Genomic DNA, 24,432 nt, shown 5'->3' with positions numbered 1-24,432 from the left:
CTTCTAGTATCTTGGGAGGTGGTTTTATTATATAATTCTGAATAAAGGATATAGGAGGACATCTAATTAAATAAGAGCCGAGAACTAGTAATTATAGCTTAAATACGAGGTCGATTAATAATCGCAATTTCGTATAAGGCTAAGTACTTTAATTAGTTCAAATGGAATACTAAGGCACTACCCCACGAGATTAATACTACTTATTAGATGAAGTATTAGAACTCCTCAAATAGCTTTAAAAAGAAGAGTTATTGAAATATTTATATAGATAGGATTCTTCTTTGAAGGATCCTTAGGTCTATCACCAACTAGCCCTCTAATCAAGCACACCTCCGCCCGTTCACTTAGCGTGTTTCAAGGCTTTCTCCTTTTTCCATCTGGTGCGACCATGCCAAAATCCTTCTTTATCTTGCTCTTGTACTTCGTACACCCAACCCTCCTTCACCTGCTTATAGCGGGCTTGCTTTACATTAAACACGATATCGGACAAGTCTGGTGCCTCCATGGTCGCCACCCTCAGGCAAACCCTGTCTCCATCGTCGAACTTTCGTGGGTACTATACATCAATTTCATCAACCCTATTCTTCTACAATACTGTTGAAATATTACCTTCTTTTTCTTTCCTTTTGCAACATATTCACTATGTCCGGGGTCCTGGTTCTCCTTTTTTTTTCCCTCAATCGAATTCTTGGACAACGAATTAGCGAGTGCTCTATAGCTTTCGTGGGTATACCACATACAGCACTTCCACTGGCTGTTTTTCTGCTTCTGCGGTTGCTCGTAACAGACCTGTAGGCTTTCCTAGTCCTCAGTTTCAATGGACACACTCTCAAAACACTAAACGTGAACATTGCCCAGATATCAACCGTATAAGAAATCCAAAACAAAACTGTGCTAACCACCATCCCATACGTCAAGAGCCAAGGACTTGTCAACGACCAGCCCATCCCCAAAATACTAGAACAATATGTAATAAAGCAGGTTTCAACGAAATGAGCAAGCAGCATCACACTAACACCATCCAATACATCATAGATGTTCTTTCCGATTCCTCGACGCTTAAGGTTAATAAGGAAGCAGATGACGAAGAATACGGCAGTTGCAAAGAGTATACCGAATGTGGCAAACGAACGACGAAACCCGTTTACGAGCAAGAGAAGATCGTACCCGAGTTCGATTCCGATCATGGCCATGGCGATATTTCTCGCGTGAGAGTACACATCGTCATTAGAGGACATCCGTTTATTCTTGTCTTGTTGTATGAAGATGAGAGCACAACAAGTGGAGTCAGATAATAAGCTGATGATTCTCCACCACGCACCGTGGCAATTGTTGCACCAGAACGGCCAAAGGATTAAGTGATGTACTAATAGAATAAGAATAAAAAGGGCGTAATAGTCGTTGTCCTTGTGGGATCGGAAACGCCGCACGGTTGATAGGAGCAAGAGAACGCTGTCGAAAGTCCATGGATGAAAGCAGAAAGAGGCAAATTTGCGGATGTTGTTGTTATTGAAAAACAATGAGAGACCTCTTGACCATGGTAAGAGAGCCTTGGATAGGGCTTTCGCACAATGAGCAAACTCGGTCGTCTGATGCCTTTCCCGCTGAGAAGCTGAAGCAATCAATACCTGTAGGATACGAGCACTATCCCATATAGAAAGAAGCAGCTGACAAGCACTTTGTATAATCTCCCTGGAGAGACCAACATGCTCAGCAGCAATGGTAGCCCTATTCCAGGCTTGGCGAACGGCCTGGAGCACCACTGTAACGGCATTTGTACTTTCGAGTGAGTGGACTCCAGCCAACAACGTGACATTCCCACGAAGCAATAGCCATCGACATACCATCCTCGAAACTCGCACCACCTTAAGCGTCACCTCGTATACCTTTCCCCTCGCCCAAGTCACATCGAAGTCACGCTTTCCCATTCGACTGAAGTAGGAAGATGGTGCATAAGGCGGAGGCTCCAATGCCTTCCGCAGCGCATTCTCGCAAGCTGTCGAGAAAGGACCCCCAGAAGCTTGAACGCTACGACAATCGTCTCGGAAGTCCTTGAGCTCCGTCCAACGTGCCATGTTGTAGCTCTGAACTGCCCATTGTATGCCCAATATCGTGAGGATCAAGCCCACAAGACCGATGAATATTTGTATCGCTCCTGACGATGGCAGCAGCTTGTTGACGATCCGCCATGCCGTCTTCTGAGACTGCTTCGAAGAGGGTTTCGCAAGGGAATTGGTGGCTGATGTGGTGGATGTTGTCGAAGCCGAATTCGGTCTCGGCGGATTGGCAGCCGGTGTTGTCGTCGTCGTCGTAGCGGTCGAGGACGAGGAGTTCGCAGCGAGTGATGCCATTATGTTGCTCAATGTGGCAACTGGTGATTAGGATTCGAGAGTTGAAAAATGGAAAAAATTCCCTTGGACAAGTGCCTAGCGCAGGCATCATCGTAATCAACGCCCTGGAGTCGGATAATCGGTGAGGCCGAGTTGCTGCAGCCTCCTGATACATCGGGAAACCCGCAGTCATTGTTTTTCACGAATAAGTTGTTTCAGCTGCCTTGGTCATTCCTATTTGCTAAAGCTTGGAAATCCATGAAATATTAATCATGTAAGTTAAAAATTGGTGGAAAGAAGGTTTCATGAAAATATAAAGTGGCAATTCAGAGCTTGAAGTGCTCTCGAATAGCGAGTACTCACTACAAACTACAGTGAATATAGACCCTGCCGGCCCCTGGCCCCCGTCCCTTAAGTTCCTGTCCGGTGCTAGCTAATTTTTAACTGTATTCTCTTCTTATGACTTTACAGTAAGTTCAAATAAGTTCATAATTGTTCCTCAAAATTCGCCTTAGTATTTACATGAAAATGAATTCTGGATTGTTAGATGAAATGAATTATAAACGCCTTGCGAGGTTGACTATGGACCACTTCAGGTTTATATGGTACCCTCTTCACCAGGCAAACAAGGCGTCTTGGAGTCTTGACTGGTGAGTCATCATCCAATAGGCTGAAGGCGTTTGGGATGCTGCCGACCTTCAAAATGCCAGCTCTCGGAGCACGGATTTACTTCCGCCCAATCAAGTTAACCCGGAAGAAGCCACATCAAATATTGGTGAGCCCGCGGAATGATCAACTTTACTTCCTGAGAAGAGGGGCAGGGGCAGTGCAGGGGCAGTGCAGGGGCAGTGCCGGGGCAGTGCTGGGAGTGCAAGCAGCTCGCCAATCACCCCTCAATGACTTGCAAAATCTCGATGCTTTTACCGTGCTTAGTGAGCCAATCATCTTTGCAGGTGCCTGAATCGGCCTTTGGCTTCACTTAGTAGAAATGTCGCCCGATCGACTGCATACTGGTCAATTTCTGGGAATACTTCCATTGCTGCATTTTGCCTAGAGGGTTTTGTATCTCATTGAAAGCCGTTATAAGAGAGATCCGGGTGCTTCTCGTTTTTCGCAGGCATCGATTTATTCCGATGATTGAGATTCGGCGTACATGTAACTTGAGTGGGACCCTGGGGGCCCAAGCTGCTGATATCGATCTTGAGAAAGCCAATGGGATATCGGGCGAGCGACCATATTCATCAAGCTCAGAGTCGACATGGGAAAGCCAAAATGATATCTGGAGTTTCCCAAATTCCCCAACTGGGGAACGGATTGTAGTCGACGAAGATTCTGATGAAGAAAGCGGTAAGCTCCAAGGACTGGGTCGATTAGACCCTCACAATTGATGTGAATAACAGTGCAAGTCCAAGAACCAACAAGCCACACAAACCGATTCTTGAGGGCGATTACCCCAAGGTATTTCACCAAGCCATCATTCCGGCCTTTCCGATCCATTGCCCGGAAGCGTGAGTTGGTCCCGTCCCATAACCAGACTGGTACTGACAGAGACTAGTGGAGCGTTGCGGAGATGGCTATCCGTACTTGGCGACATTCTTAGACAGCGATGAGAACTTCATGATCTATCGAAGATTTGGCTTTCTCCATGCTCGGCTTCTTCTTCAGAAACAGGACGAGCTTCGCATAATGGAAGAAGAGTTAGACCAAATGGACCAACGAGACAAGGTACACAACACGAAAGCATTGCAATGTAGGATGGAAGATGTTGAACGCCAAGACAGGGTGGTAGGGGAAACGAGACAAGCCCTACTTTCTCGTATAGAGAACACCATTTTGATATATGATGAACTTCTCCTTAAGGCCCAACAACTTGCAGCTTCCAATCGTCCCCCGGAGCGCGATTACAATAGCGTGGCTAATTTTGTCCATGACAAAAAGCCGTTGATGCAAGGGGATGATGACTTTATTTATCATAAAGGAGACTTAATTACCCTCCGACCTCGCAGAGGGAGAGCTTGGCTTGATGCAGCTGTGGAGAAAATCCTGAAATTATTTCCCCGTACTGCGGTCAAATATGTGTTCTGCTCAAAGGTACGATCCTTCACGGTTATGGGAAGTCGTTGATTGACTCTCAAAAGGAAACTTCTGCCAAAACCACAGATGTATCTACCTTTCTTGACATCAAACCACGCGTGAATCGAATCGTGAGCTTTGCTGTCATGATCATGGTGCTTACGCTCTTGGTTGTGACAATGAGTACAGATATACTTCAATATTCAAAAATCCCAGATACCAATGACTATGAAGAAGACTACTCATCTGCGGCACTCAAGCTTTGGGTAATCGTCACGCTGCCTTTCACGGCCCTGACGTTTCTAGCGTGGTGGGTTCTGTACTGGTGGGCATACAGGAAACAGCATGTGAAAGCTATGATAGAAAAGCGGGAAAGGATGAACAAAGGAGGATTAGTCAACATCGTTTGAATGCCAATTGGAGCGTGCCCTCATTATGGCAGTAGTTATTTTCCGTTAGATCGTATACACTATCATCAATGAAGGCATGCTCCAATTGGCCTTCACAGAAAGGTTGGAGGACGCTATCCACAAGCACCGTTGAAGCCAAAGAAGAGCAAGGTTCCATGGACAGAAGAAGAGGGTATAAAGCTGCTCCAGATGTGGAACGAAGGCCGTTCGTGGGAATATATCTTTGCTGCCCTCCCTAGCCGGAGTGAAGGGACTATCCGGGTGCGCTGTTCGACAAAATTTAAAAAGCGACTTCGTACAGGGCCCGGTCGTTCTTGAACTGGAGGAGGGACCACTTGCTTCATTGACGTTGGGCCTCCTGTTCGGAGAAGAGTGGTGTTGGGATATCAGGTTAGAGGTCACGTGAATAAATAGCGTATAATCAGTTTCAACGGTGCTGAATTGACTTCTGTTCTACAGTGATAGGTAGCCTGTATTTATAGGTGCTGTAAGCCCTGTAGGCTACTACATTACAGCTTATATCGTAGGCTCCAGTATAGGCTCCAGTGACTGCCTATAGGCTATAGTATATGAAGCCCTATAACCTTACGTCCTCAAGCACCTATAAATCGCAAAAGGAGAGCGAGAAAGGGGGATGTCACGTGATAAATGTCGATCGTCTCTAGTCAAGGCAGATATATGACCTCCGAAAGCCCACTAGCGCAATAAAAATGGTTCGATTACTCACGGCTTTCCCGAGTATGAAAGTAATAACGCCTTCCCTATACTAAATATCTAAGGCGCTAGTTAGCCGGATTTAAGAGTTAGTATTAGTATGACCGGTTTCCCGGAGGTCATGTGATTTACGTCACATGACCGGGTTTCCTACATAAAGGCAACGGGACATGTAGGCAACGGGACATGCCAGACACTAGCACTAATTAGGTATAGCGTATTTAGGGATCGCATATTAGAACCTCGATACTATAATCTCTATTTATAGAATATAACTACTTTACTAACCTATATAATTAGTATTTTATAATTATATAATAGTATTATATATTACTAGTAAACTAATATTAATTAGTTTATATATATAAATTAGAGAAAGGTTTTATTATTAGTAAAGTATTTAATAGCCTAAGATAATAATATTTACTTCTAATTAAAAAGAAGAACTAATATTAATTCTAGTAAAGTATTTAATAGCCTAAAAAGAAGAAATTAGCTCTTATTAATTAGAAAGTAGTTAGTTCTTTAATTATTTAACTAAACTATTTAGTTCTATTATTTTTTAAAACTAATTTTATTTAGTATTAAAACTATTTTCTTAATAACTAACTTTCTATTTATATACTATTATAGCCTCTTTTCTAAAACTATATAATTCTAAATCCCTATAAACCTGTTCTTATTTCGATTTTACTATTAAGTTAAGCCCTTTTAAGCTTTAGAATACTTTTAGAAAACTCGATATTTTATTTCCTAAATTATTTATTATAAACGAAATTTTTATAACTAAGATATTTATAAACTACTAATATTTTTCTATAAACCTATTATAAACTACCTTATTTTTAAACTATTTCCTTATTAAAACTATATATATATATTCTAAAGAATTAATATAAATAATAATAAATAAAAGAAAAAGATTAAAAAATAAAAGAATAGAATTAATTTAGTAATTATAATAAAAAAGAATTTTTAGAAATATCTAAATACTAAGCTATATTAGTACTTTATAAATAAAACTACTAATAATAATTTATATAACTTATTTAAGAATAACTTTAAAAACTTTAACTTTTTAGCCTTTAATTAATTTAATTAACCCGAATTATAGTATTTTTAATTCTATTTTTAATATAGTAATATATTTATTAACTAGAATATAAATATAATAGGTACACGTAATAGCGCATAAATAGGTATTAGATATCGTAAATCTAGTTTCCTATTTTGGGTATAGCTTGTAATCGGAATTATATGAATTATATAAGATTTCCTAATTAAGTAAAGGGCTTCGTATACCTGGCTAAGTACTAGGGAATATATAGGGAGATACTCCTAGCTTTAGAAAGGGCATTAATTAGTCTCTTATTAAAATTAATTCTTGGAATTAGTTATACTTGCAAGTATTATTCCGTAGCTTACTTACCTTAACTACTTGTATATTACCCTACTATTACGTGTCTTATATTCTAATTAATCTAATTTTCGGGAAGTAGTTTATTATAAAATAGTCAAGCTATTAATAAATAAAACTACTAATAGCTAGAGTATTAATTAGAAGAAGCGCCTCTGCTATTACTAGGGTAATCTAGTCGGGTATTTAGGGGAGCGCCTAGTTAGTTACTCTAGCTATTGCCTAATTAGGAGAAGGAAGTAGAACTCAGATATCCCTAGAACTAGCTAGTAGGATAATAATAACGGAGAAGCTAGCGGCGGCTTGTTATTATATTACTAAGTTAGAAGCAGAGATATAATAAAAGAAGAATCTAGAGAATCTAAAAGCTCAGATTCGCTATCTTGAGAAGATTCGGGTACCTATTATAGAACCTATTATATTACCGGTGGCATATTTAGTTTATAAGGCTTTAAAAACCCGAGAATTACTAACTTATAAGGAAAAGAATATTAAGGAAGCCCAGGACTTCTTTTATTAGGCAGAGCTAAAATAGTATAAAGACAGCGGGATTACCTGGATTATAAATATAGTAAAGATTATGTATTATATTTCTTGTTTTAAGAATATAGCTAGAAATATCTAGAAATATAGGAAATAATTAGTAGGTATTAATATTATAGATTAGGAGATCTTTATTAAGTTTATAAAGGATTTTATCTTAGATCCGGAGAATTATAGTAATAATACTTTTGCTAAGTTTAAGGATATAAAATAGCGGCCAGGTTAGAGTATCTAAAGCTTTATATCCTACTTAGATAGCCTATTAGATAACTTGGAATATACGGGTTTACTATAAGAGCGGAATAACTTATTTAATAGCTTAAGGTAAGAAATTCGGGATAAGATTAATTACTAAGGAAATGCTTTATGAGAAAGGAAAAAGCTTATTTCTATAGCTATAAGAATCGAGAATAACTTAAACTAGTTTACTTAATAGAAATATAATAATAAGCTAATGGATTAATAAAAGAAAGGAAATTAGAGAAAGAAAAAAAATAATAATAAAGGGAAATAAAAAAGAAGTATATTTCTATTATGAGATTTATATAACTAGGGTAATAAAAGTATAATAACGGGATCTAATATAGTACCCATATTAAAATCTATAAGACTAGATATAACTTGCTTTACTTACTAGAAAAAGAATTATTATATTATTACTTGCCTAAATTAGGGAAAACCGACTTACTATAATTATAATAAGTCTAGTTATAAAATATATAAGTATCTAGAACTAAAGAAGCCGGGAAATAAGTATACCTTATAATAATTATGCTCGTTTATATTATAGAGAATAAGGCCCCTAAAACGAGAATAGTAATTAAAGTTACTATTAAGATAAGGAAAAATAAGTAAAGAATTAAAGTATTAGTTAACTCGAGTATAGAGGCTAATTATATAGAGAAGAGATTAGCCTTAGATATAAGTATTCTATTAATATTAAGGATAACTTTCTTATTCTTACTAGAGGAAAAAAGAATTTATTTATATAAAGATTATATTCTTGGGATTATTACTAAGGATATACTAGGAAATAAAAGAGAAACTAATATATATTTTATATTATATAATTTTAATCTAAACTATATTAATATAATACTTGAATTCCTATAGCTTTACTAAATTAATTCCCTAATTTCCTTTAGGGAAGTAATATAAAGATACTAGATTTAATTATAAAAAATTAAAGTTCTAAATACTAGGAAGTTTATTAAAGTAATAAAGTATAAAATATATGTTTTTCTATTAATTACCTATCCTATAATAAATAGCTAAAGAATTACTATTATTACTATAAACGGGATAGCTATATTTCCTAGAAAATATTAGGATCTTCTCTAAGTATTTTCTATAAAGGCTATAGGTATATTACCCGACTATTATATAATAGAATATTATATAGATCTAGAACTAGAATCCTAATTACTATATAGTCTTATATATACTTTATTAGAAAAAAAGCTTAAAGTTCTTCGGGAATATCTTAATACTAGCTTAAAAAAGAAATAAATCTATTATTTTACTAGCTTAGTTAGTACCCTAATTATATTTATTCTAAAGAAAAAAGGCGGCCTATATTTATATATTAATTACCGGGATCTAAATAGAATTATTATTAAGAACTAAATATTATTATTACTTATTAGTAAGATAATAAATAGGCTTAGTAAAGCAAAAATATATATAAAGCTAGACTTAAAGAATACTTACTATTAATTATAAATATAGGAAAGTAATAAGTAAAAAATAGTATTTTAAATATATTATAAATATTTTAAATATTATATTATATTCTTTAAACTATCTAATACTTTAGTAATATTCTAGGCATATATTAATTATATACTAGTAAGCCTTATAAATATTATTTATGTAATTTATCTAGATAATATTTTAATTTATTTAAAGAACCTAGAATAGTATATAATAGTAATCTAATATATACTCGAGTAATTATAATAATACTAGCTCTTTATAAACTTAGTAAAATACGAGTTTAATATAAAGAAAATAAAGTTCCTGAAATTTATAATTAGCCTAGATAATATAGAAATAGAGGCTAGCCGGGTTATAGCTATTAGGAAATAACTAGCCCTAAAAAATAATATTCGAGAAATTTAAGTATTTCTGGGTTTTACTAACTTTTACTAGAGATTTATTTATAAATACTTTAGAGTAATAAAAAAGTTAATTAATTTACTAAAAACTAGTAGAAAACTATTATATTAGTTTAGCTAGATAAATAAAATAAATAAGGCTTTTAGGAAATTATAAATTATATTTATAATAGTACTAATTTTTTATTATTTTAATTTAGTTTTAAAGATTTATATAGAAATAAATACTTTAGGATTTGTAATTATAGGTATAATTTCCTAGCTCTTTAATAAAAAGATAAAAGCCAGGTAATATCCTATTACTTTCTATTTAAAAAAAATAATTATAATTAAGAATAAGTATAAAACATATAACTTTAAACTCTTAGCTATTATTCTAGTATTTTATACTTAGTAATATTACCTAGTATATACCTAATATATTATTATTATTAAGATAGATTATAATAACTTGAAATACTTTATAACTAAGAGAAAACTAAATAATTAATAGATAAGATAAGTAAAGAAGCTAATTATTTTTGACTTTATCTTAAAATATTAGCTAGGGTATAATAATTCCGCTAATAAGCTATTAAGGAAGCCAGACTTTATAGCGGGTATAAATAAAAATACTTTATTATTTATACTTTATAATAAGCTATAGAATATAGAATAGAGAACCCTATAAATAATAGTAATAGGACATTATATTATTCCTATAATACCGTAATATAAGGCTCAGGAAAAAAAAAAATAGGTACTTCTTAATTAGCGAGATACTAAGGAATTTTAAAGAGGAAGTCTATTTTAGTAATAAAGTAATACTAGAGATATTATTACTTAAGCCTATTACTAGTATAGCTAGTTATAAATAGTATATATTACGAATTCTAGTTATATAAGTAGCTAGATCTAAAATAGTATATAAGAAAAGCAGAAAAACATTACTTAAATTACTATTATAATACTAAAGGCTCGATCTATTAGTATAATACTAGTAATATAAATAGTTCTTAAAGAAAACTTTTACTAAAGCTATTAAGACTTAGGAACTTAATATATCTGGGTTATTAAGATATTAGGGTATTATTTATATACTAAATAAGCCGGCTCTTAAAGAAGAATTACTATAAGCTAACTATAATAATCTCACTAGTAGGCATTTTAGTACTAGTAAGATACTAGAAATTCTCTAGAGAAAATACTTCTAATAAAGTATAAAAAAGAATATAAAAGACTATATTAGAACTTATCTTATATATTAATAAACTAAGATAAAAAGATATTTACTATATAATATACTTAGTTTATTTTCTCTTTTCTCTAAGCTATAATAAGAAATTACTATAGACTTTATTACGGGGCTATCTCTTTCTAGATTTTATAGTAAAATATATAATTCTATACTTATTATTATTAATAAATATACGAAAATAATATAATATATTCTAATTACTAAAGAGATCTTGGCTCCTAAGCTAGTAAAGCTATTTATATATTATATTATTAAAGACTTTAGTATATCTATAAGTATAATCTCTAATAAAGAATCTGTTTTTATAAGTAAGTTCTAGTTAAGTCTATATTTCTACTTAAAGATTTAATAATAACTAAGTATAATATTTTATTCGCAAACTAATAGATAAATAGAGAATCTAAATTAAACTCTAGAATAATACTTGAGATACTATATTAGCTAATAATAAAATAACTAGATAATAAAGCTTACTCTTATAGAATTCACGTATAATAATTTTATATATTTAATAATAAAAATATTCCTATTTTATATCTTATATGAATTTTATTCTAGTATTAAACTATATATTAAGAATAATATTCTAGAAAAAGAAGTACTAGTAATATAAGAAAGAATATAAAGAATTCAAGTAAAATAGGAGGCACTAGAGAAATAATAATAAGAAGTAGTAAATATATAGAAAAAGTACTATAATAAGAAATATATTAATAAGAAGTTTAAGATATATAATAAAGTTATACTTTATATAAAGAATATTTAATAATTATAACCTAGTATAAAGCTAGTAAATAGATATCTTGGCTTCTTTAAAGTTCTAAAAGTTATAGGAATATATAAATAAGTATATTACTTAAAATTATTACTATTATATTAGATCTATAATATTTTTCACGTTTCTTTCTTGGAATTATAATACTCGCAAGCTAGTACTATAATAGAACTAGAGCTAGTCGAGATTAAGGGCAAAGAGGAATTTGAAATAAAATTTATTATAGCCTATAAAGAGAGCAAAAAAGAAAGAAAGTATCTTATTTATTAGAAAAGCCATTTACTAATAAATAATATATGAGAATTACTAAGTAATCTAGAGAATATAGCTTAAGAATTACAAGAATACTTAAAAAAAAGTAATATTATAATACTATTAGCTAAATAGAGGCACAAAAAATAAATGCTTTTATTAGGAAACTATTAAAAAATCATATATTTATTTTTAGAAAAACCATATAAAAATTATTAAAAACTTTAATTTCTATATCCTATAAATATCTTACTTTTATAACTACTTTCTATTATTCTTATTATTATTCTTATTAGAATTCTCTTAAGAAATAAATAATAAATTAGCCCATAAAGCTATTAGCTATTAGTAAGAAATAAGAAAGAAGTAAGCTTACTTAATACTAAAGAATATTAATTATACTATTAAAAGTACTTTATACTTATACTAAGCTAGTGAGAATTACTTAACCTATTTCTTAAATTATTAGGGAAATTTATTAGCCTCAAATAATAGCTTTAATACGAGAAGTATATATAATTTAGTATAAAAAAAGAGTAGTAATAGCCTTCTTTCTTTTAAGTAAAGAATAAGGAAGACGCTTATATATATTAATAGCTTAAAGAAAGTAGTTTAACTATATTATATATACTTAAGAAATCTTAGATAATATTAGAATAAGGAATAAAAGAAGAAATTTATAACTTATAGAATTATATTTCTTATTCTTAAAATAGTAATAATTATATATTAAGTAATTATTACTTTTAATATAAGTAAGGTCAGGAAACTTAGTAATATTCTTGGAATATTAAAAATAGTAAGGGCAAATTAAGGATATAGGAGTATTAGCCAAATAGGTAATAATAGGCTAATAAGTACTAAGAGAAATATTTATCTTAATAAATAAAGAAATAAAAAAGGAAATTAGAAAAGAACTTAAATAAAGCTTAAATAAGGCTTAAAGAAGCTTAAAGAAGCTTAAAGAAGACTTAAAAAAGAAAGACAAGAAATAAGAAAGAGCTAGGTATAATATTATAATTAAGGAAAAGAAAGGTTAGTTAGTGAGAAAAGAAAGGCCTTTTTATAATATCCTTTCCTTAAATAGTAATTATAAATTTGGAATTAGCTTTATACCAGAAATACCCAGAAAATTCTAAAGAAGAAATTCACAAATAAACCAGAAGATTAAATTAACTTTTCCAAGCTCTTGGGCCTATAAAGTAATAATTTACTCGTAAATAAAGGCTAAGTTAGGATTTATAAACTAATTAGGAGATTAAATAAGCTTTATATTTAATAGTATATACTATATTTATATTACTTTTATGAGAGGGAATTACTAGAGGCAATTTGCGAACTAGCTAGGAAAAATTAGTAAACTATATTCTTAATTCTATTATCTAGCATAATAATAGAGTAATTATGGGAAGTCTTTAGGAAAAGCCAGTGGCCAGGAAAGTTTCAGGGAAATATTTATAAAGCTATTCGCAGTTTTTCTAGGCCTTTTGGGAATAAGGGCCTAGAAAGAGAATTAATATAATAGGTATACGTAATAACATATAGACAGGTATTAGATATTATAGATCTAGTTTCCTATTTTAGATATAGCTTATAATCGGAATTATATAAATCGTATAGGATTTCCTAATTAAGTAAAGGGCTTTATATGCCTGGCTAAGTACTAGGAAATATATAGGGAAACGCTTCTAGCTCTAGAAAAGGCATTAATTAGTCTCTTATTAGAATTAATTCTTGAAATTAGTTATACTTATAAGTATTACTCTATAGCTTACTTACCTTAACTACTTATATATTACCTTACTATTACGTGCCTCATAATAAATTACTTTACTATAATCTAGTTCTTAGTTAATATTATTAATAAGGAAATAAAGTATATATAAAATAAAAATAATATTATATAAATAGATCTATTATTTTAGTTTTTATAACTTTAGAAAAAGCTAAATACTCTAGTATATTAAATATTTAATTATTATTTCTATTATTTTAATCTTAATCTTAATCTTTACTATTACTAGAATAAGATATATAAAATATTAATTAATTTCCTTTATTACTATTACTATTATTATTATTTAATCTAAAAACTCTTTAGATAATTCTAGCTATAAAGCTTATTAGAAAAGTAATTAGAATCTAGATTAAAAAATAGAAATATAATAGAACTAATAATAGTTTTAATTATAAACTTATTATTTTTTTTAATATCTATTAATATATAGATTTCTTATAAAAGGTATTTATAAGAGCTTTTTCTATTATATTAAAAAATCTAGTATAAAACTACTTTTATAATAACTAGCTATTTTAATAAACCTATAAAATAGCCTATACTAATATTTATAACTTTTTTAAAGCCTCTAAATATTAATATTAAAATCTAGATAAATAAAATACTATTAACTTAAATTCTATAATAGCTAAATATTCTAAAAAATTAATATTTAAGGTTATTTAGATTCTAATTAATAATTTATACTAGTTATAATATAGATTTATAACTGTTTTATAAATTATTAAATTCTTATATAATAAGATTATTACTACTTATTAAGGCTTTCTAGTATATTAATATATAGTTTTAGATTCTTTTATAGACCTCGGCTAGCTTATTTATAAGCTATAGTTTTCTATTATTATATATAAAGAGAAATAATAATAAATTAATAATAAAACTACTTTTTTTATTAATTAATAATTCTATTTAAATAGCTAGTTAAATAATTATAAATTCAGAAATTATTAATATAAACCTAATTATAATTATAGAAACTATAATAACTATTATAATAGCTACTTGAATTCCTATAAACCCTATTATAGTAATAGTAATTTAAATACCCCGAAATTATACTTTATATATAAGAAACTAAATTACTACTTCTAGAAGCATTTATTAGAGAAATAATAAAATAAGAAGACTCGATTTAAAACTAGAAATCTTTATTAGTTTAAAGCCTTAAACTCTTAAAACTTTAATAAAGAGTTTAGTTACTTATATTTATAATATATAGCTTATATAAAAGATAAATAAGAAATATATTAAAATAGTAAAAATAATCTAGATAATAATTTTAAAATTCTTTTAATAAATATAATTAATAATATAAATAAAATAAAAATAGAAAATAAATACTAATATTTAGATTTCTTTTTTATTTTTAGTAAAAGCTTTCTAGCTACTTTAAATTTATAATTATCTAATAAATAAGCTTAAGCTCTTAATATATAAGCTTCTAAAATACTAATAATTATAGCTAATAACCTTATAAATAAATATATTTCTCTTTTCTTTATATATTAATTAATAAGTAAAGATTATATTATAGAATCTAAGAAACTATTTATAAAAAATACTTAGACCTTTATAATAATAAGTATATCCGGATATAGTAGCTAGTACTTTTATAGAATTATAATTAATATTAAAGCCTTTAAATACTTAATTATTAGTCTTAATTAATTTCAAGCTTTATAGTAAACTAATAATAGTATTATATTTAATAAGAATACTAAAAGTCAAGTTATTATTTATTTTAAAATAGACTCTTTTACTTTTAATAAATTTATAATAATAGAAATACTAATTAGATAAATATAATTCTATATTATATATTTAAAGACTTTTTTTTTAGTTTAAATAATATAAATAAGCTATAAGTCTATTTTAATAATCTTACTAATTATATTATTACTTTTATGAAATATTATATATTTATTATATAATATTTTAGTTATTTTTTTCTATTTTAGAATAATATATTATAAAGCTTTATTTCTAAGTCTTTTATTTATAATATATATTCTTTTATAAAAACTAAATTATAATATTTCTATTATTAATTTAATTATTTATTAAATAATAAGCTAGCTATAAAATTAATATAAAAGCCCTAGAATACCTTATAAAATACTATAAATAATATTAGGAAAACGGAAAATTATCTAAATAATTTAAGTTTAATCTAAAAGATAATATTAGCTTTAATTTCTTAATTATTATTAATATATTTTATATTTTTTTTAGAAATCTATTTTATATATTATTAATAAGAATACTAGATATTATAAGAGCTATTAGTTCTAGAATATTAGTATTATATATATCTAGAATACCTTAAAGATATATTAAATTAATACTTATTTAAGCTTTTCTAATTAAATTATAATAAATACTAGAAAGTAGTTTACTAATAAGAAGTTTATTTAGCTTATAAATATAATAGAAACTAATATAAAAATTATTTTTATAAAAGCTTATAACTTTATAGGAATTATTAAATACTATTATAGCCTAATTTAATATATTTATTTAATTATTATAGCCGAAATTAAAGGAATTAGTAAAGAAATAACTCTATAAATAGCCTTTAAAGTTCTTAATAATACTATAGAAATTAATAGAATTATTTTTACTTTTCTAGTTTATAATATTTTATTTTAATTAAGTAAATATAATATTTCTATATTTATTAATTTCTAATATTTAATAGCCTTAAAAAAGATAATAATAGAGATTTAGAAGCTATAAGCTAGACTTTAAATTAAAAACGCCCTAAATATATATAATAGCTTTTTTATAAATAATATTTATAAACTTTTACTAAATTCAAATATATTAGTATAATATAAGAAAAATATAAATTAATTATATAATTAGGAAAAATTATATAAACTAGTAATAATAGAAAAGAAATTATATATACTAGTTCTATTATATAGTAATATTATCTTTTATTTAACTTCTATAAAGCTATTTTATATAAAAGATATTAAAATTAATTCTAAAGGCCCTAAATATAATCTTAAATACTATAATAAAAATAAAAATAAAAATAATATAAAAATAATTCCTTTTATTATTCTAGCTATTTTATTAAAATATAATAGAAGAAAACCTTATAAAAACCCTAATATAATAGTATTCCTATAAAATAATAATTTATATAACGATTTCTATTAAGCTAAAGTTATTAGCTTTCTAAAAAAGAATATATTTAAGGTTATTTCTAGATTTTAAATATTATAAAAGATATATATTTTTAATTCTTGCTTTATTAATAAAATTAAAAATAAAGATATAAATAAAGAGCTTAAGAAATCGAGACTAGTTATTTAAGCTATAATAATAAGAAATATATAATATTAACTTAATTATTAATTATTTATAAGGTATTTATTAGTAAGTAATAAAATAATAAAATAAATTAGTAAGATATAAAACTATAATATTAAATTTAGTATAAAACTAATTTCTGTTTTTTTAATAAGGTTTAGAAAAGCCTCTTCTAAATAGAAGACTTTAATAATATATATATAATTAGTAATTTATAAGCCTAATATTTATAAGATAAATAGTAATTAGTTATAATATTAAAGAGCTATTAATCTCTCTAATTAATACTTGTAATATTTGAGGTTTATTATATGTTTTTAAGTTATATATAATTCTATATATATTATAATTATATTTTCTTTTTAAAATCTTATTCCTAAGATCTATTAATTTATTCTAGTAAATATTTAATTAAGGTAAACTTCTAGTATTTTAGAAAGTAGTTTTACTAATATAATCTAGATAATAGATATAAAAATTATCTAATTAGATTAGGGCTAAATAAGTAAAAAGAAAAAGTAATTATATTTCAAATATAAGAATTAGTTAATAATTATAATTTTGTTTAGAAATTAAATATTCTAATTAGCTTAATTTAAAATACTAAAGTATTATCTTATAAAATTAATATTATTTATTAGATCTCGTATTAGAATAATCTAAATAGTTATATAAAAAGAATTTAATAAAATATTTATATAAGAAATCTATATAAATATTTCTAAAGTCCTAAAGATTATTTATAGGCTTCTGGAAATATATATTAATTAGTTATACTAATTTCTAATTAGAACTAGTATAAAAACTAGTAATTAATCTAAATAGTTTTCTATTTCTATAAAAAAACCTTTTTATATTACTATATATTCTTTTCTTTTCTAATAATTATATATATAATAACTTCTTTTATTATTATTTTCTAAGTCTTTTTTAATTATTTTTAATTATTTTTATAATATCTTCTAGCTTTATTATTTACTAATATAATTATAAATATAAAAGTAATCTTATAGTCTCTTTTCTTATTACTAATAAATACTTGAAATATTTAAAGTATTTATTTATTAATTTATTTATTTTATATATTATAATATCTAGTAAAAAGAATTATAACTATTATAATAAGGGTTCTAAGTTTTATATATTAGTAAGTTCTTTAGCTTTAATATTTATTAAAGCTAATATAATTTCAGATTCTTTACTATTTATTAGAAGCTTATTAGTTCTAGAAAAATACTATTATAATCTTTAAAAAATTTCTTAAAAAATATCCTAAATAGTATTATACTAATATAAATAATATTATTAATTAGGTTTTTAAAGATTAGAAAGAAACTAATAAGCTTTGGAATTCTTTTTCCTGTTTTAATAAAGCAAATAATAATATTATTTAGATTAGTATTCTAAAAATAAGTTTTTTCTAATATATTTAAATATTTACTAATTTCTTAAAGAAATAATATAAAGTCTATCTTTAAGATATTAATCTTATTACTAAGTTTATTACCGAGATTTCTAAATAGTTTATTACTAATATTTTAAATACTAATAATATAATATTTATAATTATTTAAGATTTGATTTTAGAAATTCGGGCTTTTTATAAAACATATATAGCTATTATAAATTCCTTATTTACTTCTTTTAATATCCTTAATACTAATATTATTATAATATAATTATATTCTATTAAAAATAAGCGAATTCCGGAAAGTCTTATCTAATTCTTTATTAAATCCTAAATAGGGCTAGTATTTAGTATTCTTGCTTTAGAAATTAGGAATTTATAGAAATTAGAATTTATTTATTTAAGATACCTATAGCTAATCTATTTATAATAATAAAAATTTAATTCTAAATCTTTTTCTAATAATTTAAATATAATTTTTATAAGCCTTAATAAAATTCTGGAAAACTTTTATAAATAAAAAAACCCTAAAGAAAGAATATTTCTATTATTATTTCGGGCCTTTTTTTAGTTATTTAAATTTTCTCTTTCTTTTAAATAGCCTTTTTCTTAATAGTTCAGAATTCTTTTTAATCTTAAGATATTATTAAAAGGTAATTTCGGATTTCAAACTATAATTTTAATTATATAATTTTAGAAGTTTCTTAGAATTTTTAAGATTAGAAAAAGCAAATAATTAAATATTATAATCTTTAGGCTAGGCTTTTTATTTAATTAAATATTATTATTTCTTATTTCTATTATCTTATTAGTAATTAATAATATCTTCTATTTCCTATTTTTATTTTTTATTTTTATTTACTAATTCCGGAAGTTCTTTAGAAAAATATAAATATAGCTTTTAATTCTTTTTTATTATATATTTCTTAAAGAAAAAAAATATAAAAAGTTAAATATAAATAATAATATATATTTAATAGTTCTAACTTATATACTAAATTACTAATATATTTAAAAATCTTAAATGAATTTATAAATTTTAGCTTAAGTTTTCTTATTTTAAGTTTAATATTTCTTATTAATAATATTATTTAGGCTTTTTTGAAATAATAGTTAGCTAACTAGTATTTATTATAATAGGTTTTCTAGTTATTTTATATATAATACTATAAGTTTTTAAGCTTTTTCTATTTTATTTTAAGGGTTTCTAGTCTTTTATATATAGCTAATACCTCTTTTATAATTCTGTTTTTAGGATTTTATAGAAGTTAAAAGTAATATTTATAATATATATAAAAACATATATCTTATAAAACCTAATATTTTAAGTTATTATATATAAATTCTATAAAAAATAACTTTTTAAACTAGTTATTTTTTTAAATATTATAATAATATTTCAGATAATATTTTAAAATCTAGTTTTGCCTTTCTATCTAATTATCTATTTAAGAATAATAAGTTATATTTAAATACTATTTATATATTAAATAAAAGTATGAAGTAAACTAAAACTAGCTAATAAATACTATTTTTTAATTAGAAATAATTCTATTAGAGAAATCAAAAATCGAGAAAATATATTTTTATATAATTTTAATAAGCCCTAGAAAGTTAATTATCTTATAATATATAATATATTTTATTATTTTAAAGTATTAGTTAATAACTATAAAAATTATATTAAAATCGGGACTTTTTATTAGGTTTTTATATAATAATAGACCTATAATAAAATCTATAGAGATCTTATTTTAGAGTTTTTTAGGCTGTAATAAACTATTAAATAAATTATATAATAAATATCTCTTAGTCTTAACTTTTTAGTAAATATTATATTTTTAATAATATTTCTAAATATTTTCTTTTATATTTTTCTAATACTAGAATCTTATAAAAAGCTTAAAAGTCTTTTCTATTTTATAGTATTTGGCTATTAGATTATTATAATAAAGCTTTATAACTTTTTAATATAAAATAGAATTATTAGATATAATAATTTTTAAATAGTATTTAAATAGGCCTGAATTATTTTTCTAAATTTCTTTTCCTTTAATATTTCTTTTATTAAGCCTTTATTTTAAGATATTCTAATATCGAGAATTATTTCTCTAAATTATCTAAATAATATCTAAAAGAGATTTAGATAAAAAGGCTAGTACTATAGCTCTTTTAATAGCTATATATATTTATATATAGGGAATTAGTTATTTATAACTATTAATATAGCTATTTCCTTAAGAGTTATATATATAATTACGAGATATAAGATATAAGTAATAAGATATAAAATACGGGATATAGTTATATAACCTCGGATTCTATAGATAACTCGACTAGTAAACTAGATTTCTTTAGGCTTAGTAGATTTAGGAATTATATATTAATATTATAATATTATAATTCTTATTTCTAAATAATAACTTTACTAACTAATATAACTAGTATTTCTATATTTATATAATAGTATTATATATTACTAGTAAACTAATATTAATTAGTTTATATATATAGATTAGAGAAGATTTTAGATTAGTTCTAAAAGTATTTAGTAGCTTTAGATAAATCTAGTCTATTCTATATTAAAGAAGAGAACTATTTATTAATTTTATAAAAGTATTTAATAGCTTATATAAAAGATATCTAGCTCTTACTAATTAATAAGTAATTAGTTATTTATTTATTTATTTATTTAACTTCTATTATTCTTTAAAACTAACTTCTTTTAGACCTAAAACTACCTTTTTAGAAACTATCTTTTCTATTTATATAATACTTGTATTTATAGAATTCTTTTTCTGAAATATATATCCTATATATATTTTTAAAGCTCTTTAACTACTACTTCGATTTTACTATTAAATCGAGTCTTTCGAGCTTTAGATTCTTCCGGAATTATAATATTTCACTTCTTAAATTTCTTATTATAGATGAAATATTTAAGGGCAAAATATTTACTTTAATACTCTTAATATCTCTAGATATCTAGGGTATCTAGTATCTTAATTAGGTATCTAAACTAGATATCTAGATATCTTTATTACTAAACCCTTTCTATAAACCTACTATAAACTACCTTATCTTTAAACCCCTCTTATTATAAACTATATATATATACTAGGGAGAACCTAAACTCAGTTTAGTATAAATACTAATAAGGAAAAGAAACTAATTAAGAAATAGAAGAATAGTATTAATCTAGTAACTATAATAAAGGCTAATTTTTAGAAATATCTATTTACTAAGATATATTAGTATATTTTATATAAGAAAAGTAATAATAATTTATAGGATTTATTTTAGGATAATTTTAAAAACTTTAATACTATAATATATAGTCTAATTAATTATATACTTATATAAAATCTTTGAGCCTAACTTTAGTATAATAATATCTATATTAAATAGAATTATAGAAACCTTATTATTATATAATTCTTTATTAATTTTATTCGAGAAAAGATAAAAAGTATATAAAATAAAGCTAATATTATTAATAATAATTTAGTTAGAATAGATTTTCTTTAGGAATCTATTATATTAGTTTATCTTACTTTAGATAAAACTAGATATAAAGAAACCAGATATTTTTAATTAAGAAATCAAGCTATTTATTTACTTTCTCTAAACTAAGGCTATTTACTACTTCTATTTTTACTATTACTAGTAGTATTACCAAACCCGAACTACTATTAATTAATACTTACTATTTCTACTAGAAGGCTTATTAGGGAAGTAATAAAAATATATTCCGGAATATAGAAATATAATAAAACTAATAGTAGTTTTAATTATAAACTTATTATTTTCCTTAATATTTACTAATATATAAAGCTTTTAGAAAAGATATTAGTAAGAGCTTTTTCTATTATATTAAAGGAACTAGTATAAGACTACTTCTATAATAACTAGCTCTCGAGCCATATATATAAAGAAGCCTATATAAATATTTATAGCTTCTTTAAAGGCCCCGGTTTCTATTATTAAAATTTAGATAAATAAAATACTATTACCTTAGTAATTATAATAATAAAAGACCCTAAAAAGACAATATTTGAGTTTATCTAAATACTAATTAATAACTTATATAAATTATAATATAGCCTTACTTCTGTTTTATAAAATACTAAATTCCTATATAATAAGATTATTATTTTTTATTAAAGCTTACTAGTATACTAATATATAGTCTCGAACTCTCCTAATAATCTTGGCTAGCTTATTAATAAGCTCTAATTATCTATTACTACTTATAAGAAGAAATAATAGATTAATACTCAGATTCTTTTTACTAATTAATAATATTATTTTCAAAATTCTTTAAATTACTATTTATTCGGAAATTATTAATATAGATCCAGCTATAATTTCGGAACCCGTAATAACTACTTTAAGCCCTATAATTATAATAATTATATTCTATAATTATATTTTATATATAAGAAACCCGAATACTACTTATAGAAATATATACTAGAGAAATAAGAAACTAAGAAAGCTTAATTTAAGAATAGAAATATTTACTAATTTAGATCCCGAAATACCTATAACTTTAATAAATACTTTAGTAATATTTATATATAATATATTACTAAATTTAAAAGAAAAAATAATAATAAAAGTAATAAGAATAAACTAGTAAGTAATACTTTTAAAGCTTTACTAGCAGAAACGGATAAAAGAAAGAAATATTACTCTAATTTCTATTTTATTTCCGTTAAGAGCTTTCTAGCTATTTCTATAGCCTCTACTCCTACTATTTCTATAATTAATATTCTTATAAATAATTTTATTTCTCTTTTTCTTATATATTAGATAATAGGCAAAAACTATATCTTAAAGCCTATTAAATAAATAGAGAATATTTAGATATTTATAATTAATAGTATATTAAAATATAATACTTATTACTTTTATAAAATTATAATTAATACTAGAGCCTCTAAATTCTTAATTACTAGTTCTAACTAATTCCAAGCTTTATAATAGACTAATAATAATATTAAACTTAATAAAATTACTAAGAATTAAATTAATATTTAGTTTAGTATTAGATCTATATTCTTTATTAGATCTATAATAGTAAGAATACTAATTAGATAAGTATAATTCTATATTATATCTATAAAAACTCTATTTCTATTTAGCTTAGCTAATATAAATAAGCTAGGGGTTTATTTTAATAATTTTACTAATTATCTTATTACTTTTACTAAATACTTTATATTTATAATATAATATTTTAAATACTCTTTTCTATTTTGAAATACTATTTTATAAAGCTTTATTTCCGAATTCTTTATTTATAATTCCTGGTTTCTTATAAAAATCAAATTATAATATCTATATTATTATTTTAGTTATTTATTTATTAGTAAGCTCCGAAATATACTAGAATAAACAAGCTATAATATTAATATAAAAGCCTTTAAGTACCTTATAAAATATTATAAATAATACCAGAAATTCGGATAATTACTAGAATAATTTAAGTTTAACTTAAGAAATAATATTAGCTTTAATTATTCTATTATTATTAATATTTTTTATATTTCTAATAAGCCTATACTTTATATTATTAATAAAAGCACTCGATATTAAGCTAGCTAATAGCTTTAAAATATTAGTATATTATATACTTGAAATACCCTAAAGTAGTATTAGATTAATATCTATTTAGGTCTTTCTAATTAGATTATAACAGATACTAGAAAACAATTTACTAATAAGAAGTTTACTTAACTTATAAATACTATAAGAACTAAGGTTAAAATCATTCCTATAAAAGCTTATAATTCCGTCGGAATTATAAAATATTACTATAGCCCGATTTAATATACTTATCTTATTATTATAGCTAAAATTAATAGAATTAATAAGAATACTATACTTTAAATAGCTTTTAAGGCTATTAATAATTTTGCTAAACCTAATAGTATTATTCTAATTCTCTTGGTTTATAGTACTTTATCTTTAATAACTAAATATAATACTTTATTACTAACTATATTATAGTAATTAGTAGTACTTAAGA

General features: G+C 25.0%; 2 protein-coding genes across 2 annotated transcripts; one reads left to right on the top strand and one right to left on the bottom strand.

Annotated features, from left to right (window-relative positions):
* Positions 1 to 245: 245 nt before the first annotated feature.
* K444DRAFT_618999 (uncharacterized protein) lies at positions 246 to 2,395 on the bottom strand. Its single transcript, XM_024881432.1, has 3 exons — positions 741 to 2,395; positions 610 to 687; positions 246 to 556 (listed from the first exon to the last, which is right to left on the bottom strand). Exons 1-3 carry the CDS (start codon positions 2,349 to 2,351, stop codon positions 341 to 343), a joined length of 1,905 nt encoding a protein of 634 aa, XP_024730351.1. The 5' UTR covers positions 2,352 to 2,395; the 3' UTR covers positions 246 to 340.
* Positions 2,396 to 3,364: 969 nt separating this feature from the next.
* Positions 3,365 to 5,284, top strand: K444DRAFT_571426 (uncharacterized protein). The gene is made up of 4 exons (XM_024877316.1): positions 3,365 to 3,677; positions 3,731 to 3,838; positions 3,886 to 4,421; positions 4,469 to 5,284. The coding sequence occupies exons 1-4, from the start codon at positions 3,464 to 3,466 to the stop codon at positions 4,811 to 4,813; spliced, it is 1,203 nt and encodes a 400-aa protein (XP_024730350.1). The 5' UTR covers positions 3,365 to 3,463; the 3' UTR covers positions 4,814 to 5,284.
* The last annotated feature ends 19,148 nt before the right edge of the window (positions 5,285 to 24,432 follow it).

This window comes from Hyaloscypha bicolor (assembly GCF_002865645.1).
Source record: "Hyaloscypha bicolor E unplaced genomic scaffold K444scaffold_142, whole genome shotgun sequence".
Taxonomy (NCBI): domain Eukaryota; kingdom Fungi; phylum Ascomycota; class Leotiomycetes; order Helotiales; family Hyaloscyphaceae; genus Hyaloscypha; species Hyaloscypha bicolor.
This window is presented reverse-complemented; position numbering and strand designations above follow the sequence as displayed.